The sequence below is a fragment of the Bombus impatiens genome, unplaced genomic scaffold (genome assembly GCF_000188095.3).
Source record: "Bombus impatiens unplaced genomic scaffold, BIMP_2.2 scf_0155, whole genome shotgun sequence".
Lineage (NCBI taxonomy): Eukaryota > Metazoa > Arthropoda > Insecta > Hymenoptera > Apidae > Bombus > Bombus impatiens.
The window spans coordinates 92,811-114,167 of NT_176574.1; the positions used below are offsets into that span (position 1 = coordinate 92,811).

The 21,357-nt window shown below is 37.7% G+C and overlaps 2 protein-coding genes across 3 annotated transcripts in view; both read left to right on the top strand.

The window, feature by feature from the left end:
- Nucleotides 1-21,357, top strand: part of LOC100749631 (E3 ubiquitin-protein ligase MIB1-like) — a 160,707-nt gene that overhangs the window by 57,855 nt on the left and 81,495 nt on the right. The gene's annotated exons all lie outside the window — the stretch shown is intronic.
- Nucleotides 10,141-11,187, top strand: LOC112212393. 2 transcript variants are annotated; one of them, XM_024365901.2, is made up of 2 exons: nt 10,141-10,928; nt 11,011-11,187. In XM_024365901.2, exons 1-2 carry the CDS (start codon nt 10,288-10,290, stop codon nt 11,096-11,098), a joined length of 729 nt encoding a protein of 242 aa, XP_024221669.1. In that variant the 5' UTR covers nt 10,141-10,287; the 3' UTR covers nt 11,099-11,187. The 2 variants fall into 2 exon arrangements, with proteins under 2 accessions (XP_024221669.1, XP_033175342.1); XM_033319451.1 differs by having other exon boundaries at nt 10,143-10,956; nt 11,019-11,187.

Sequence of the window (21,357 nt, forward strand, 5' to 3'; positions counted from 1 at the left end):
TCATCTAATTGCACCGGTTCATTGTGGCTGGGATTTTTTTAAACGTTCATCCGAATTATACATAGAAACGAGCTTCCGGAAGATCGAGATTCCACGTTGTACGTATCCTGGCACCGTGTTCCTCCAGTTATCAATTTATTTTTCGATAGAAACGAAAATTTGCCAGATTTCGATCCGATTACTTCGTTGTAGAATAGAATACTATCGAGCATGGATTGCAGTAAACAGTTATCCTTCGTTTTATTAGGTTGTCCGAAAAGTGTCTTTTACAAACGCGTCTTTTACAACGATGCATTTTTATACAAACATGAAACCTAATCGGTCGAACGGTATGATATTTATTTTGATAGAACAAAATAGACCGTACGTAATTCGATAAAATAATATAAAACGAAAAGTATTGTGCTTCCATTATTTCCTTATAAAACGAAAGAAACTTTCCGGACGACCTAATAGAAACAAAATTCTGATACGTCTTATGCGTTTCGTTTAAGAAAATACCTGCATAATTTTTACGGAAAGCAATGTTATCTTTGGGAACTTTTTTAAAAAGAAGTTATGGAAATAAGTTATTTTACGACGTGTATTAGAAAAAGCTCCATAAGATAAATCAAAGTATCAAACTATTCGTACTGTTTAACGTCGTAGAAACATACTTCTCTTTACTGGTTTTGTAACTAAGATATAATGTACCAAAATTCGATATCAGTTTCATGAAAAACAAGTAACTCGACGTTTCATTAATTATTCGTATGCAAATCGCAAATTAATCGTTTCTGAAAGTACGATAATCGGCGAAAGGATTAACTCGGCCAATTTCAAAACCTAAAAACATAGTCAGTGCGGATAAAGGGAAGCATCGTGGAAGAGGAACGGTGCTATACAAGTGCTTGCGTATTACGCGTATCCTCGCGATGCACCGTGAAGAGTGAGCCAACGTGATAGCGTGATAGCTCGTTCATCACGACGATCTAATAACCCTGTTGTACGGAGGGTAGTGCGGCAGTGTGCCATGTACAGTGCATAGTGGCGAGATGGACGGCTCGCTTTGTTGCAGAAATTACGGGATTCCTGGCCTCGGTGGCGAATCATCCGCTCGACCCCATCCTCTTTCGCTGGCTATCCCGCGCCTGACCCTTGGCCTTCTCTTCGTCGCGTGCCTGTCCATCGTGACGATCTCTGTCACCGGTCCTTTTGTATCTCTCCTCTTTTGTCTATGATCGGAACGAGTCATCGTCGAAGTTCCACTTTTCGGCAGAACCATCACCAGCCGATATTTGTTCGACTCGAACACGATAGAATCCGAAATATGCTGTTCTCTGACCACCGGTCTCTTTGTAGCTTTTATGGCTGTCCTGTGACCGCATCCGGAGCCAAGTGCACGAACGAGCGCGAAGGCTGTTCTTTTGTTTGAATTTCGATCGTTGATGCAGCTGTACATGGCGAGCGTAAATTCGCGGTACAAACGAAGTCAGAGAGATTCTATGATCGAGAGTAAGGCGAATTTGCTTTGAAGGCTTCGTCTCTGAGAAAATGAGAAAAGGGATTACGATTGATTATGATTTATCACTTTCGGTCGAAAGTAGTAATCGTTGATTATGATCTATCGATTATTCTTTGCTAGTAAAATTACGCAGGATTATAGGGATTTATTCTATACAACACGATTTACTCTACGAAAGTTCAATCGTAAATGTCAGAATAAATCTATTCTAATTGGTTTCGTGCTTTTATTTTAAGATACGGGAGATTGATAACGAAAGAATTTAGTTGACTGTTTCTTTGCTCGCAATCGCATCTTCGGTATGTAAAGCTAATGCTTTGAGTCATTAAGGTACATCCTTTTAACGTCTCCATAAATATTCGCTAATGCGTTCGCAAATGGCACGTTTCTCTTAAACATTCATCAAACCAACTACCTTTTGCGCCGAATAATTGCTCGTTGCCAAACATCGACAGAATAAGTCGAGAAGAAAGAACAAGTCAACGTATATAACGAAGTCACTGATTGGATACAATTATTAGAAGCTTAAATAAGCTTAACCAAGTAGAAACAGATTTTACCAGTATATTCACGATAGCTGTATTTAATTATACTACTAGCGAAATTTCAAAAAGTTTCGTATAACGCGCATGTAGTAGGTACATTCGTAAGAACTTTCTGCAGTAAGTGCACTTTCGTAAAACTTTCAAATATTTAAGCCCTAAAAAATAACGAACATTTTCGACCGTATCGTAAACTTTGGAATTTTCTATTTCACGCAAAGATTGCTGGAAAATCGGTGGATTCTTGGGTTGTTCTCGAGGACGCTGACTGAGCTTGCAATCGGATCAGGAACTGTGCCGCATTGCGGGGTGCAGCTGCCTCTTTCTTTCTCTTTCTCTTGTGCTCTCTCCTCCTTCTGTTTGTTTTCTTATCGTCCTCTTCGAACGTGCATTGATAGCACGCTGGAAAGCATGTCATTTCAAGGATGCCTTCGTTACTTCGTCCTTTGCCCTGTAATTAGCACAAGAATTACGGAAGCCCGACCGTCATTGATATTTCATCGCCGAAGCAAATCCGACATGAAAGAAGAATATTGAACGAGCGAATTTTATGTATATCCCTGGGCATGCGACTGACAAAGCCGATTTTAAGCTCCCTAATTGCTATTTTATGTCAATTAAACGCAAACGTTTGTTTGACTGGCTCGGCCAAATAATTCCTATAATTAATTACCATCCGTTATTTGTATCATAAAAAAGGCAAAGAAAGCTGGAAGCTTTATAATTTACAATAAAATTATTCGCAAGTATATATAGCATCGTAACGCACTGCTTTACGTGTTTCATATTCTTCGTACGATAAATGAAGCGGACGACATTAAAATTAGAATATCTTTTAAACTAATCTCGTTCTTCGACCTAAGTGTACTATAATACTATTTTTTAAAGAGAATGAAGAGACGCGTCGATCGATGTATACGATCGATTTGATATTTCAATTTGAGAAATAGGGACGACGTTAAAATTTTCAAAAATCTCCAGCTCTTGATTTTTTACGAGTGGTCGCACATTATGAAATAAAATAGCGTTCATTAATCGTTTATACTTTAAAGAATATTTAAATTGTGCGCGATAAATCTTAAAGAATTATCTTATAACGTGAATATTAAGACAAATTTTGTAAACAGAAAAGAGCAGAGGAAAATCAGTGATTGTCGTTATAATCGAATTATAATTCAAGTACAATATTCTCTCTTTGTATAATAAGAAGGAATTAATTAAACAGCGTATCTACTCGTCAAATAAATTATTTGCTTTTCTATGATTCTATTTGAATATGTATGTAGTTGCGTTACTTACGTAGTAATTCTTCTTATCTTCGCGTTATTAACGAATTCCTTACCCATGTTTATCGACACGAGATATTGTCTTTTCCATTCCTTCCCAAGTCACTATCACCGACGATAAATCGGGGTCGAATCCGCCGCGGGAAATTTCATTCTCTGCTCAATTTATGCCCGTTCGCAGCAAACTATTCGCTAGATACGCGCTTGTAAACACTATTCGCGAGGACAGGCTATGGTGACTTACAGTGGAAGTTGGCGCTGAGCGAAAGAAGCATTCGTGTGTTTACCGTGGCGCCGACAAAGGAAGCGTGTCGCTGGAAGTTTATGAAACACGACGCAGTTTATCGCAGGAGAACTGGGCGCGAATCGGCTGCACACAAATTCCGAATCTTCGTGTTCTCTCATCGGACGTACATTGGCTTGCTCATATACATATACCTTGTCCATATCCATAAATCACCAGACACTTGATAAAATATGGATACAGGCGACTTTCTTATTACGAAAGGTCGCACATTATGAAATAAAATAGCGTTTATTAATCGTTTATAATTTAAAGAATATGTAAATTGCGCGTACAAAATTTTAAAGAAATATATTTTCTTTTTTTTTCAATCAACAGCGTGTCGATATCGTCGCTTGAACTAATTGTAACATCCTGTCGATTATTTCTTTGTAATATTTCCGCCGTGATTATCTTTCAACCTTCTCCAATAATTGTCATAACTGTGTTTCTCTAGTTTATGCATTTGCCTTGCTCTTCTATTTATTATATGCCATTTATTCTAATTTGTCTCAGGAATTTTCAAACAGATGCTTATGGATGCAGTGAATTTTTTAATGTTTATTCCGATTATACATGCACGTGTTTAATTTCGCATTCGAGTATCATCGTAAAGCGGCTACATATCACAAAATTAAACAATAGAATAAAGCGGGAAAATTAGATTCATGTTGTATTGTTATAATAACCATTGTACTGAAAATGAGTAACAGTCCGGTGATTTATGGACAGTGGTGTAAGTACATCAACAATTGTCACAGACGATTTCTAAATGTGCATTGTGTGGTTTATGTAAAACATTCTGAAATTTCATTATCATTATAACGAGATACCGTCATTATGATCGTATCGACGACGATACAGATTGACGAGCTCCGCTTTTTATCAATTTCTCAGTTTCATGGTCCAGACATATGATTAATATTGAACTTTCCGAAAATCAAATTATCCGTTTCAATAAATTCGCTTGTTACAAGAAGATTTCATAAATAACTTTGAATAAATTTGAAATATTAATCACATTGTATTAAAATTATAAATTGAATAAATTTTCATAAATAACTTGAATAAATTCCAAGGAAATTTTTAACAAGTATTCGACATATTCTTCTTTGTTTCCTGATTTATGGGGTTAATCAACTAATTACTCTTTTGAACAGTTCAATCTTATCAAAAATATCTACAAGTTTTTAGTTATCGCAAAAACACGTTGAAATCTTGCCGTATTTTCCGCTATTTATTTTTAAATAATCGTCATCCAAGTCGATTAATATATGCGCAGTTACCGATACCATTACGCAAACAAAATGCAGCAAGTAAAACAGCGCGCACCTCGCAGCCAGATGATTTGTCATCGGTCCGGTTTTCGACATGCACGGGCATAAATTTCGAATTGCGGAAGGAGAAATCGCGCGTCGTGCCACGACGTTTCCAGACTGGACAATTTATGAAATTGCAGTACCGAAGTAGCTGAATATTTCCCAGCTTCCCGACGAGCTTGTGAAAACACGTTACGTTCGGCTCCCTCTGCCAGCTTCTCCGCTGTTTACGATCTATCACAAAGTTGGAATAATCGATACAAAGAGTGAAATTTATTCCTATACGATAGAAAATATCGTTTTTCGTTTATTGAAAATAAACATTCCATATAAACTTGACTAAATGATCGTCAAGATAATTTTGATCCGAGATGATCGATTTCTACTCGCAAAAAAAAAAACATTTTGTGTCACCGATCGTTCCGAGCGATAAACTTGCGCGTGTTCTGATCGGCACGATTTCGATTTGACGAGGAGTTTCGTCACGATTCGGCGTATTTCGCGAGGGACAGATAAAAGAAAAGAATTTCCCCTTGTTCCTGGCGACAAATCGATTCCCAATCGTTTCGTCTCACGAAACGCTCATTACTCATTTCACGAACGAAAAAACAGCGGCAAATCCGATTCGCGTGATACGGGAAAAGAAGTCGTTCGAATGATTTGTCATCGATACAGTTCCTCGTAACGGGAACGTGAATTGCCAGAGTAATAGCTTCTTTTTCTTCTCGTGGATCGTCAAAATGGTTAATAAAGGTAACAGCTTATTTATTATTTATCATTAATTTATTTAATATTAATGTAAGCAAATAATTAAGTTTGATAAATAAGTGGTAGCGTAACACGACGTGTACAGGCTCACGAAAGTATTTGAACACTTGCATATACCTTTTACAAAATTATAGTGTGTCTTATACGAGATATTTTGAAATTTTATTAGCGCTGTTATGAGACTATCATGATTATATTAATGAGTCAGTGTAAATAAATATATTTAGAATATCTACTTTCCTTTATCCACCGATATTGTTGAGATTTTGAGATGATTGAACGTTTCAATAAAAACTATACCAAAACAATACCAAGAACCCACTGTGTATCAACGTTGAATAATAAAAATCATTAGACGATAGAAAATTATCATTATTATGTCAATCGAATAAATGTTTTAAAACTAACGTTATTTTTCATAATCATAGATCGTAGTATACACGTATGAAATCTTGTAAAGTAAGATGAAAAGCTTCGTGAAAGCGAGGCAACAACGTTTTTACATGAACATTTTCGTAGCTCTGCGGCAAAATTCCGAGAACAAATAGTTTTGAATATATCAAGGTATTCGAACCGACTGAAATGATACCGCGTGAATTGAATTAATCGTTGACTACATACGTATCGTTAAAATCAACGAACAATAATGAAGCAGTTTCTAATTTGATAGGGAAAGGTCGCTTGCTTTTAGAAATTAATGAAAACCCGAAAGCACGTTACGACCGCGCGAAAGAAAAAAAATATAGTCGCAATGTAGGATACCATAGGCTACGGTGCGCCATGAACTACTGAATAATTTAAAAGCAGGTAATTCAGTACGTGGTCGTATCAAAGCAACTAACTTATCGGCAGAATAAAATATAAAGGTGTATGGCGAGCCAAACATACGTACGTACGCTGTACACGAGACGCATAAATAGAAGCTTAAATCTCGGAATAAATAGAAGGTTGTTCGTTCTGTTAAAAACTTTGCTTTTGCGATGTATCTCTTACTGATGTAAATACATTTTCTTAATCAAACTAAGAAACGACGATATCCTTATTCTTATAGTACAATTAATATATATTACTTCTAAAATTTTTCAAAATAAAATGAAGTGTTTCTTCGAAAGTATATGAAGATTTCTAAGCTGATTCAAATGTTTGCTCATTTCTGGCAAGATTACCGACAAATCGAGCTACAACGTTTATCTTTCATAATCGTCGTAATTGTAAATACGATTAAGATTTCGTACTATATTCGAAATGTAATGTCACACTCGACATAATACCGCAAAGGGTAATCTTAAACCTATACACGTAAAGACAATGCGAGGCAGACTCGTGAGACTGCCTCACTCGATGGCTGCCTTGTTTCCTTGTGCCATCACGTGACGTAATGTACACGAGGCAAACAAGCGAGGCAGGCTAAGCCGCAGTTACGCTTTTGACAAAATCGTACAATATACGTGCAAACTAAATAATTAAGGTACTTTGGTAAAAGGTACTTTGAATCTCGTCGAAAAATAGACGATCTTTGGCTCGCTCTGATCCAGCCTCACCCTGACGTGAGAATAGTTTAAGGATTATTCTCTCGAGCACTTGGACAATGCAAAGAATCGCTACTTTCAAAGGAAACTCGCGATAATATAATTTAATCGTTCCATTGAATCGACGATTACGGGCCAAAGGTCTCCATGTGCAGTGCTATTAAATAAGTTGTTAGAACGTTTAATCGAGCTGGTGAAACTGTCGAAGATATTTGGACCCAGATCGAACATCTACAAGACGATAGCTCGTTCCCAAGTGGCCTTTCATCTCTGCTTGGTTCTTCCACGATGTGTATGTATGTATAACCAGTGCCTCGTTTCCCTACAGGCATAGTTAGTGGTAAGGTGGTGCGTTGGTCCCTCGAGTACCACAATTCAATTCCAAAGCATTTCGCTTGATTTACAGACTCGACCGTAGTAACCTTAGCTTCATCATGTTTCAGCGGTCTCTTCATACGCTTACCGTTGTAATATTTAACTTGTAATCAGATTTCTTCCCTTATCGTCAACTTCAAGTCATCGTGTATTAAAACATGCTGCACATTCGACATTATTGCGTCCCGAATCGCGCATATCGAACACTTCTAAAAATTTTAGATTTCAATCTTGTTGCACATGCACTTTGCACTTGCATTTTGTAGTTGCGCTGTGTCCTTGCACTTTGCGCCGACATTTCGTGAACACTGCGATCTACTTCTTCAGGACAGGCCTGAAACGGAGATGCGGTTAGAACTTGCGAGTTGAGTTATCGGTTTGATCAACCAACCAGAACATTGCGCGGTATAAATGGAAACAACGGAAACCTTCAGCTTCAGGTCTGCTCTGAAGAAATACACTGCAGTGTCTACGGAACGTTGGTACAAAATGCAAGTACAAAATACAAGTGCAACAGTTACAGGATTGTTCTCGAAAAGCCAATATCCTGATGTTTACAAAAATCATTAAACATTAAAAATTCCATTAATACTGTAACGTTACTGAGACGTTTTCGCAATTTGCTTAGAAATGCTTTTGTACAGTTTGTTAACCAATTAAACGGTTTGCAAAGGTTCGTGAACCACTTGTTCCACCAGTGAATACGTCACTTTAGGCAAACACCCGGTGGCTTTGTAATGCTCCGAAGTCGAGAACGATAAATCTAATTTTAATTTTACGTTTATCAAAATTTTAATTGTACATACATCGTCATTTACGATATACGTATGTGTATACGTAAAATGAAAGCCCATATTCTGCGATATGATTATCAGCACAGCCTCTGAATTAATTAGCGAGAGGATCAGTCGTTCGTTCATACGAACATATTATATGTGCATAATAAATAATATTTCTATTAAGTATCTTATAATTCATGCAAATTTGAACTATTCCTATGCATTTATTTCTGCTCAGTCTTCATTAAGACAGACTCAACATTGTTGATTAATCGCAACGATCACATGTTTAAAGACAATTGGAAATTAGTTAGGATGCCTATCGTCGCATGTCAGAGCCTGCGCCACGTTTAATATATCTCGTTAGTGTCAACGAAAATGTCAAGAGCAATAAAACAGTATAGCGACCTTTTACATTATACTTAACAGAACAGTATTACTTTCTTGCCTAATCGTGACCATTTCTGCATATCCGCGGTTCGCTTAATTACAATGTTACAGAACTATTTTCGTGCATACTATGTTTATTTTAATCTAATATTACGCATAGGCATTAAATACTTTACGATTGCAACCTGTTCTCGTAACTTCTACTAACTAAAAGTGTTACGATCGTTCGCGAAGAAACGCGATCGCGAGGAAACGCGTCAGCGAGAGGCGTAAATTCTCGCTACGATCCTGATAATGGATGCCGCGAATCAGTCGTTTTCCTATTTCGATTAGGATAACAGAGCTAGTTCAAATGATTGTAACACTAAGCTTCTATATTTAACAGTATTTAAAATTATAATTAACATGTCACAAATGATTAATTTGTTATTGTAGTTCGACTCGATTTTATTGTATTTCTCGACGTATTCGTTTGACTAGGCGACGTGGATTTTATTCCTCTGAACCTCTTCGTGCATTCGGTTTGAATCCTCAAATGATACTGACTGCCCTTCGATTTTTTCCTTTGTCTTCTCTGGAAGACGATTCCCACCATGCTGGACTCTCGCAACCGTTCGCGCCTATGATCACATATGCCACCTTCTTTGTATAGATAAATAACGGACCGAAGGCGAATCGATGTTTCTAGAACTCTACACTATGCGATTAGAGAACTATGGCGCCCATCGCCACACTGTGTATATTTCGCCGGTCATGTAAAACGAATATAAAGCCATATCAAAACCTGTTTGGACCTATGGGATCCAAATATAGGGAACAGCGAGTAATTCCAACATAGAAATTCTCCAACGATTCCAAGATTCTTAATAGATGCATCTTGGCATGTTACTAACGAAACAATACATCGTGACATTAAGATACCCAGAGTTAAAGAAGAAATATCCAAATTCATATGTATTCAGATATAATATAAGAGTTAACAACCACCAAAACCCATTAGTTACCCAATTACTTGACACGACGGATCAGATCTGCAGATTAAAAAGACGATACCCTTTATATTTAAGCATTAGATTCAACTAGAATCAAACATACTCTAATAATCCAAGTTACAGTACCACGCCAAAATAATTTACTTATAATTCTCAATGAGAATTGATTGTAAAAAGTCTACCAAATAAAAAAAAAATGTAACAAGATCCGTCTGTGACACTGTAGTACCAAGGGAGACGGTTATGAACACGGCCTATAGTAAGCCTCGCGGCGTAACAAAAAGAGTTAAATGAGAGACAGAGAGACAGAGACAGAAATAGCGGATGTAATGTTTATTTTTCCTTGAAGAGAAGCTGATAAAGAAAAATGCAGGAACATATAAAAGTTTCCCTTGCAACAAATGTTTCAGTATGATAGTAGGCGCGCATAAGGATCAAACAGTACTAGTTCAACGTGCAATTAGTATACATAGATTCTGTCAAAGCTTAGAAGATTATAATATAGTGCTTGAAAGGAACCATGGCGTCAAGTTCGCAAGTGCGGGATATTCACCACTACATTATGTATGAAAATATACAAAAATTACTTACTATGCATCCGAATTCGGTTATGTTCTACGATGACGAATGGATCTCATATAATGACGACGGTACATACCAGTTCGAGTGGTCAAATGATAATCGTAAGTCTGAAGTAAAAATGGAGCAACTTGGAGTTTGGTGGAATAAAACCGGGATTATCGAATATTTTGTTAAACCATCTACAAGTTCCACAAACGCACTGCTTTATGCATCATTTGACAACGCAAATTTAAAGCTGCGTAGACCCTGTGACGGTTCACAATATTCTGCCGAACAATTATATTTAATAGCAGACTATACAAACCCACAGTTCACGGTGGATACATATAGATATATAAGAGCAAAAAACTACACGATTTTTTCGTTGCCACCGGGATCTGAACAAGACACACCAACCAGATCTTATTTGTTCAAAGCCTTTAATCGACATATTCAAAATAAACATAAAAAATATAATGGAGATATAATAAGAGCGATGAATGACTTTTGTGAAAAAACAGAGGTCGCATTTTTTGTGAAAGGAATTGATACTTTTTTTAATAGTTTCAGAAAACATTACGATGAAAAAATAGAAATCAGATAAAGCTCAACATGTTTATCCTAAGTGAGTTTGACTTTATAATAATATATAATTAATGATATTTATATTATCACATATAACTGGTGATGCCATTTGGATTCTTAAGACGAATTTACGCTTTGTACTATTTGAATGCTTACATACAGTTAAAACACTTTATTATGCATGATATTATTCGTGATTTTTGCAAGAATTAACGTAAATGTATATCAGTAAAGAGATTTCTGTCAATAAATCAAATAAAAGAAAATACTTATACTTGTACCGATAAATTATTTCATATTAAAAACATTATCCTAACGTTTCCGAAGTTCCCATTTTTATATTTTTTAACTCGATCGAAAATTCAAACATGCAACATATTATAAATACGTCTGAAAAATTTCTTTTTGTATCATTCGTGTAACGCGTGTGACGCGATAAAACGAGCGATAAAATATTTTTAATCTCACGACGCGATTCAAGTTCCGTTTACAAACACAAGCAATCGCAATGCTGTTCTTTTACGTTTTTCGTCATAATTTTGCCATAATTATATCTCGGGAATGCAACAGAGAACCGTTTGCCGATTACACACCAGGTAACCGTTAATATCGGAAACATATCGTTCACATATTACAACGTGAGTGTATTAGATTTTAGTACAGTAACGCCGTATAGTACGCGCGCACGTATGAATATATGGATACGGGAACATTTGTTTCGATTCGTGCAAAATGTTACACCGAATTTGCTGGACACGTTCGCGCAAGTTCTACACAGGGATCATTACAGCGCGTTAAAATCGCCATAAGTTTGTTCTGCTACGTGGTTCCGTACCAACAAATACAGCTGTACTCGCAGTAAGTCGAGAACCGAACACAACTGATAATTAAAATAAGAAAACACTCGGTAGCTTAATATCGGTAGTATAATATAGCTTAGACTTTATCGAAATTTTAATAACTGAATATAATACATCTATAGTGTGACGTAAAAATGTTTAGACACTTGAATCTTTGGTAATAATATTATGTGTGTTAGGCAAAAGATCTTCTATTACATACGACATGATACACCTATCATGATTACATTGATAAGTTGGAGGGAAATATAGAAATAACGAAATAAATAAAAATATGCAGAAAATATTCATAACAACATTGCACTTCGTAACAGTTACAAAATTATCTACATACATATAGTCGATAATAGTATTAACGATATTTCCCAAAGTCTCGTACGATACACGTTACGTATTCGTAAAAATTTTGTGTGGTAAGTATCCAGATACAGTGATACTCTTTATAACTGTGCTAATTATGTACATAACGAGAGAAAGAATTCTCGTGCAGAATTATACTTGGTACCATTGGATCGTAACTGCAATCCCATCGCCCAAGCAACCTTATTTTTAACGATTAAATCAACTGTTCCTGCCCTCAAGTAAAAAATTTCAAAAATATCACTTGCTTCCCATTCATCCAAACGACTTTTGTTTCTTTCGTTTCTTCTTTACTTTGCCTCTTTTACTTTACCTCTTCCTTTACTTTCCACGTTTTTATCACCATTCTCGCCCTTCCCTTTTAAGGCCGTTTAAGTACCTTCTTTCTCCGTATTCTCAACAAAACGCAGCACGCCTGGAAAATCCCATTGACGATGGAAGAGTGCTTCGAATTTCGATAGGATTTGTTTCGTGGAGACGCGCCATTATGCGACACGAAACCGTGAAAAATTACCACCGTGCTCGTCGATACATAAACTTAGATCGTTCTAGAAGTTTTCTTTACTGTTTCACGTCGATGACGAATTTGAAATTTTCGTGCCACTCGCGATCTCAATTATTTCGATTATGCTGTCTGTTGATAGTTTCGTGCAAATTAAAAATGCCACTTAATTGGATTTATCTCTACGATTTATCTCTACGACTTGACAGATGCCTGATACGTAATACTTTAATAATTCAATTACTTTATCATAAGTGAGATTTTACTTATTTTGTTAGAATAAAGGATTGCATTATCTACAAACGTGCAATTTATTCATATTTCATTCTTCGAGGCATTAGAAATACACTGTGATATATTTTTAATGAAGCAAAACCATAACTGGAAACTACTTAACCGCTAACAATTTAACATATTATTTAACTTTAGGTTTAGGATATCTTTCGATCCTTCTTTTACTAGCTACTAGCTATCTTAATTATTTCTTCGTGTGTCGTAGTCCTTTGTTATTTCTGCGGCCGAAACTAACGGCATTTGAACCCACGTTTCCTACATTTTTCCTTGTTTTGACAAATATCACATTCTTCTGAAGTTTGGCAGCAACTTACTGGAACACCCTGTACGTGAACACACATACAATTGCCCTGGATATATCGAACCCTTATGCATAATGCATTAAGGGATGACGGGAAGTATGGATATATTACTCGCCAGAGGCCAATGTTATTCTCCCTGGCGTCTCACTGGCTAATGTTGATAAGGAAGAGCAACGTGGTCCCGACGAATATGTGGGACAAAGACAAGAGACGTTCATTAAGGCGAACCCTATGCTTTCTCTCTCTCTCTCTCTCTCTCTCTCTCTCTCTTTCTCTCTCTGTTTGTCTGTGTTATTCTTGCCGCTCCAGTCCGTGGAAAAAGGGCGTTTCCAGAAATCCCGTGAAATCGCGTTACAATTCCGTGCGAAGAAAGCTCGCCGATTATTCGCGGTCGAAGAATACCATCGGAATACGCAGTTCTAGTAATTTCTTACGACACGGTTTTTAATCTTCGTCGCGTCCCGATGGTTGTCACGTGCGACGAAACAATGACGGAGAAAGGGAACGTTCTACCGTTAAGGGAAAGGAAACTTTGTGTCCCGCGATTTCTGCGGAAAACGTTGCTCGTATTCTACGGCGTATATTTTTTAGACGATTCAGAGGATGATTGGAAAATTGGAAATTCGAGTATTGACGTCCATATCACGGCCATTCCATAAGCCGGGTCGCTTTTTCCAGCTGAAATGTCGATGTACAGTGCTACTGCTGCTGTTTAATCTTTCTGTGTACTTCTCTAACTGTTAAACGAAGTTCTGTCTCAATTACAGCTCCTAGCCCTTTGATATCAAACGTTTTCTGTCGATTGGATCTTGATTTATCGGAAAGGTGGAAAATCACGTTCGACATTTTTGTTACGCTTAAAACATGTACTGAATACACGTCACTGGTATCTTTAACGACATCTGTAGCTGCATTACTCTTTTTCCTTTTATCTTAATTCAATCCAATGCTGGAAATGAATTTCATTGATACTCGTTCTTCGATCTTTTTAAACGTTGAAAATATCCTTCTAATTGATTCGAATGCGTGTTTTAGATACGTACTCGTTGAAAGAGGATATCTGTTCCTCGGCTTTGAAGGTTCGAAAGATGATTCTTTTTCTGCTAGTTCAGCAACGACGCGACGATCTGGCCGAGCGAAAAATGGAGATTAAAGCATTTTCTAGAAACAGAAAAGAAATCTTCTTTTAGTATATCCATATTGTCCGTGTTTCTTTCAGCCATCACGCGTCTTGAAAATATCTGGTGATATGTTTAAGAAGAACGCATTAATGCGAAATGTCTTATGAAACTCGGGAAAAGGGGAACTGAAGTGGTTGATATGCTGGAAGAAGCACTTGGGGAGAATGATACGAAGCCAGCAACCATTTACAAATCGGTGAAAAGGTCTCCAGAAGGAAGAGAAGATGCGAAAGATGATGCTCGTGAGGGTCGACCTTTTACCTCGCACACCGATGAGAACATTGAACGTGTTCATAATCTTGTATTATCAAATCGGCGAATCCCTGTCCGGATGATCGTTGAAGAACTGCCAAGTATTATCAGTTTAGGAAGTGCGCACTTAATTCTAATTTTTTTTTCTTTTTTCAAAAATACGAGCATTTAGTGCTGGGATTGTGCCACGGTTTGTTCAGATGTAATTCTATGAACTTTTTGAACAGAGTATAATTGAAAAATATAGGAGCAAGGTTTTGTACAAGATACGTCGTTCATATAAAATTCGATAAAAAGCAAAGCTTATGAGATAATCCTACAGATTGCTAAAATATATATATACAGCTGCTACAAAAAATATTTGCACGTCATTGCATTTATCGTTTACGGAGTAACGTAATTAATTCGGTCCGAGAAACCGATTAAGAATCGTGCGAATGAATCTGGCAAGTTAAACTTTGGTTGGTCGAAAGTTTGCATATCGATCCGCAGGGAATTTCAAAGGCGCAACCTTCGTCGTATTTTTCGAGGCATGAATTCTGACCATGCAATTTTCGGCCGACAAGGGCAAAAACCCATCGAGACGGCTGTTCCAATAGGGAAAACGCTACGAAACATATTTTTGGTTGGTTCGTTATCAATGGACGGGTCTATTCGCTGTACCTTTTATATTTTTGTGACGGTCGACTCCGAGGAATTGTGGCTTTTTTTTCGGAGGTAACGTTTCGAATGCGACTTCGGCTGTGATTAAAATTTCGCGTATTTTTAAACGGCTTGCTCTTAATGAAAACATTCACCCTCCTTTTTCCGCGATTGCACCACACGATCTCATGGCACGCATTCTTCTCTTCGTTACGCTGTAATTTTCGGTTTCGCTCTCGAAATCGTCTATTTGATCGTGGCTTTTAACTTTTGGATCTGCGGCTTCGAATGCATCCCTCGCGAAACGTTCAGGAATTCTAAACATCCTCCACTTTTCTCACATAATCAACGATGATACAACAGAGTTTTAAGTGTTGCAAATGCACCGAGACTGTGATTATCATCTTCAAAAAATGAAACTATCTGATCGTAGCATAATATATCATTAAATGTCATTTAACGCGCATTTAACAAGTTGTTTCATTTATTTAAAAATCATAAAACCACTTGAAAATTATGACTCTGATATATATGCTGTGTTTCGTTATTTTAAAGTCAACGATACCGACGTTAAACCAATTTGTAAGTTATTCGTCGTTCTACCACGCCTCGCATATTATTATTCGTTTTTATTGAAGAAGCTAATATTTCTACTAAGAAAGATCTAATACAGTTAACATCTATAGTTAAATAATAAATCCATAGTACCATGAATTGGCAGAAAAATTCATTCATAAATTATAATCGAACTTTTTCGAAAATGACCTAATACTTATGAACAGACTGTATGTATCCCTTTTTATACCTAAACGCCGATAACTGAAATTGATATTGATAGGAAAGTTCCTTTAAAAATTGTAATTAAAGTTTTTCATAAGCCTCGCTTTCTTATTCAAATCTTGTTTTTAATCTACCAAGACAATAAGCATTGAATTGGCAACTAAATGATTGCGGATTTTATCATTAGGTGATAATGGCAAAATCCGCAATCACTTAGTTGCCAACCCAATAAATCCTGTATGAAACGTTCGACACATAGGCCCTTGTCCGATAGCACGTACCTGTACTTAATTATTTTCGTTCGTGACATACACAATATTCCTGATAATATTTCTCAGTGACAATCCCTTTTTACACCTGAACGCTGATAGCTGAAAAACAGTTATCCGAGAAACCCGAAACACAAGCTAAAATACCGCAAGATAGATGGGAAGAGAACCGAACTACGGAAACAGATCATCGCTTCCCTTGGTCGAAGCCAGACGAATTTTCACGAATAGAACGAGGCTCGATTTCAAAGCCATTAGGAGCCGTGCAAAAGTACGAGCCACGGGGTTACAGCTTCATCATTGATCTTCTCACAGTGGCTGAGAAGAGGGGTTCATCCTCTGGCTGGCCACAACTCATCGTTAACACCTAACACGAATTCGTCCCCTAGCCGTTTATTCGCCCGTCTCCCTATCCTTTTGCATGTACATATACGAATCGTGCTGGAAACGAAATGGGAGGCGAAAGGGTTTCTATAGTGACCGCGCACGCTGATAGGTTTTAAAGGTAACACGTGTGTCCAAGTCGATTTTCAATGCTGGCTCGCTCAACCTGGCGTATGTCGCCAGGACTATGTTCTTGCATAGAATTTTGATTGACTTGGGGTGTTTGATCCGAACTGGCAAAGATAAAAAAATAAGTTTCACTCTTTATCGATAGCGATATGAAGATCGATATGAAGATTCGTGGTAGCTACAGTGAAGACATTTGTACATTTACAGAAAGTTTCTATGAATTATGTACTATTGTGTATTATTACGTATTGTTATGTATTATAATATCACGTGTGCTATACAAATATATAGGTATCGATACAATCACTAGTTGCACGTATAGAACGTTTTGAGGTTTCATTAGGTCATTGGAATTTCATTGGAATTCATTGGAATTGCAGCCACGGAGGTTTCTGTAGATTATCCAACTATAAAGAATTAAAAAATTATGAAATAAAGATGTGCGCGAGTGATATAATTTCTGAGATCTCTTTAACGTTAAAAGACACATATATTTGAACAAAATATCAGAAAATTGTTATTGATATCCATGATCTTTCGTTTCAGTGTCGTGCTAAACATCTTCTTCAAACATTAGATATTTCTTCTTTTGTTTACAACAATCGATCGAACAAGATCGAAATCTGAACATTTGAGAACCGCAGCAGGATTAACATATACAATTTGCGAAAGACGATTACCGTTACAACACACGCGTTTACAGGAACAGTGGCCTAACACGATTAATCTCTACAATTCGCTCTCGTTAGTCGCCTAACAGCTATGTTTGTTGAAGTCAACTGCCGCACGTGCGGTAACGCGAACTGCACGAATGGTTAAACTCCGTCGTATAGCTGTCGCATTATCTAATAATACGAATCTACGACGGATTGTAAAGTAGGCGGGCTCAAGTCAACGATACAAATGGTGCAAACCGAGCAGCAATAAAGACGGACACGGTTATTAAAGGGGATTCGCATTGTCAGTTGCGGCGAACGTAAATCTTGCGCGAGCTGCGAAATTGCGAGAGTAAGCCGCAGATCGGAATGGCTAGGTAACTATTGATCAAAGGAATCCTTCGTGAAATATGTCGTAGGACGGTATCCTGCTGAGGCATAGTGAGCATGTTACGTCGAAGGGGATGTAACGTTGATTTGTGAAATAATTTCATGGTATTAAGTATCAGATCTGCGTTGCCATCCGTAAGTGTCCGGAAGCTGTTCTCTAGATTTGTATAATGGCAGATACTACTAAGATAGCTTACCAGAGAAATGTTTTAATTTAGATTAAATCTTAATTTGATTAACACGTTCGGGGTGGTAGGACGACGAAAAATATCGAAGAAAATTCTGTTCCATGGTTTTCCTTCAAACGTGCCTAGAGAAATAATGTTAATTAACGATATTGTAACAAACATTAAGAAAAAGTAATTTCGTTGAAGGACTCTCCCTGCTTCTCGATATATGTTTGTATCGACTTCCGAATATGTTGAATAATTTTTTTATTGAATTTTAATTTCCAGTCTTCTATTTTTATGATCTTCACTTTTATTGAGTTTCGTATTTTTCGAAACTATTATCGAGGATCGCAAAAGCGCACGGAAAGGATTCGAAACTGTGTTCGTGACTTTCCCAGTTGCCCACATTATAATATTATACAAGGTTGATATTCGTTTCTGATTCTCACGGAACTTTCGTCCAAGTGCGGATCCGTGGTGTATATTAACAAAGATAAGGCTGAGGAACGTCAAATCTGAAGTTAAAGTCAAAGTTGGTCGACGAGGAAAATGTCGAGTGAAACTCGAGCCAGAGACAAGATTGAAGTTTCAACTCCCGACTAAGGAGTTCAAGCGGGGTAAGCGAAATAGAGCTACTATTTCATAGGTGAAACCGTGTGCGGACCTTGTACCGAGACTGTTAACAACCATCAAAGAAACCCGGTTCCTGAATAATGAACGAGCTGCCGTTTGATTAAGCGGTTACCATGAAACTAGATTGGCTAGTTTTTCTTCTTAATATGCACTGACATAGAACACACATAATGCGTTCATAAGAAAATTCTCTGATAATTATTGCAACGAGCCACTGTATATTTTTTCAAATTCGCCGATTTCAAATTTTACCAATATAATCATCATGATCTGTCGTCTTAACAAATATCTTGTAACTTCTATACACATTTTCAAATTCGTTTCAAATTTTCTTTCTATTAGAATCGCTACAATCGAGTATCTCCACGGTGCCGATGAAATTTCAAAAAATTACTCGAGATACACATAACCCACTCGTAAAACAGATTCTGTGATAGCTGTTGAAACAATCGATATATAATTATCGTCATTTCGTATCTTGCCTAATCAAAATACGATATGTCCTGCTTCGTGTGTTGTCCATGACACTTCCACGAGAAGAAAAAGGAAGTCTGAAGTGAAGGGTGACCGGGAAACGATAGCAAAGTTGCTAGATTTAGGCAATACTTCTTCAGATCGGTCACCGTCGTACGAACCGCTGTCGAATTCGATGTCAAGATTGTTCAACAGTTTATGAGGCCCCATAACGCTCTCATCCGGCCGGCCGGTCGTTCGATCGTTGTCGATTCGTTCCTTTTACTATTTTCGTGGACGATCGTCCGCAGCTGTCGCCGCGAGCCGGCGTGTCAACGTAAAACGTAGCGTTGTGCGAATGGCCCCTCGACTAGGAACCGATTCGTCGATTCAGCAAGCGGCTGCTGGGTGGCGTGCCATCGACACGTCGTCAACGCCTCGAAACATGTAATAAATCCGACCCAGGCAGTGTAATTCGACAGGGAACAATGCGAAAGAAAAGTTGAATCTGTGCTTGCGAGGTCCGCCGAGATCGGTACCCTTTTCTTGATGTTCGAGAACGTATCATACTATACGTACAATTTATAGTTCTCCGAAACGAATGGTGCAGTCTGTTACAATCTGAAAACTTGTAGGCTATCAATGGGTGAAACTTCGCCCCATGAAAATGTTGTTTTAATCTTAGAAGGGGCAACCACTCTCGAAAGTAACTTTATGAGCATATATTGACACTGTCAGTAACGACGACGTAATTATTAAATTGATCGATTCTGCCATATTCTTTATTACAAAACGTAACGTATTACAAAACGTGATACCTTGAGTGTAAGATTCTCTAAGATTGCAAGAGAGGATTTCTAATTTGTCTTTAAGGCGTTAATTTCTACGATGTTTGCCTTTCGCGATGAAAAAAATTGAAAACTTTTTACCTAACAAGTGATAAGATTGTTAAACATAAAAAAAATAATAGCGCCGCTTAAGAACTACTCCGCCTACGCGGAAACATGCATCGACTGCGCATTGAACGTGTTGTTATGCTACAGAGTTACAATTGTTAGAAGTTTTTAATTTTTCAGGAGTCGAGTATGCATCATTCCTTCTCGTGTCCAAACAACGCGCTTGATCGTGCGTCATTCGGGTTAGGTTAAGCGTCACGAAACGATCGATTCGAACATTACGTATCTCGTTGTCCGGTGGTTCATCGGGTCCTGTTCGATGAATAGCGAGATGCGGCTGCAAGATAAATCAGACGGTAAGATGATTCGTAACGTCCGTGGCCGCTGAAACGGAATCGCCACGCGGTGTAGTCGCTGGTGACGAGCCACAAGCTGATTATCTCCTCGCTTCGCTTAAGATTGATACCCGTCGTCGTCCGTTGCCACGTTCTCTGCACCCGGCAAAACTGCACACGCTCGCCAAAAGCGCATTAGCTGGAATAGCAGAATCAGGGGGATAGATCGGTTGGCGAGTCACTGGCCGATCAGTCGATTGCACTCGCGAAATTCAGTTCCGGCCGCGCTACTGCAACCCCCTAGCATAGAACTTCCGCATGTGTTGCGAATTAACGTGGCCACTCTTGCAAACGGATCGTGAGCTATGCACGATCAATAATTTCATTTGGACCGACTCGTGCGTTCGTTCGTTAACACAATCGAACTGTTTCCACTTTCTTTTCGTATTCTAATTTTTCTTGTTCCATATTACAATACTTCACTAGGTTGTGCCTTTCCTTTTTCCCTTGCCGAATTTTATCTTCAATTTGGCGTCACTCGAGGAACATCTTGTACTTGCAGTTTCCTAGACTTATAACTTTTTGATTGATGAAATTGTGTAATCGAAATTCTATTTATTAAATGCCTTCGTAAGTAACAAAAATAGAATTCAAACTTAACAAAAATAGAGTTCGCTCAAATTAATAGTAAAACGGAATCTCTCCCTTTTTTCGACGTGGCTAAAACCTAATGCAGTATTAGTATCGCGTTTGATCTAACAGCGAGTGATGTTAAAAACCATCGAGTTGTTCAGATCCACAGTGCAATTGTCGTATGTCCATTATATCACGCCTTGTATAAATACTATACATAATCTTCCTTCTGGTAGCAATATTCGGGATCATTTACTCTAGTTTTCTTCTTCTTCGTACTTATATACCGGAGTGTACCATAAAAATAAGAGAAACGAATATAC

Excerpts from the sequence above, each read along its gene's own strand:
- LOC112212393 (XM_024365901.2), top strand. The coding sequence starts at position 10,288 with ATGGCGTCAAGTTCGCAAGTGCGGGATATTCACCACTACATTATGTAT. Across the intron at positions 10,929-11,010 it reads GATGAAAAAATAGAAATCAG|TGGTGATGCCATTTGGATTC; the intron begins ATAAAGCTCAAC and ends ATCACATATAAC.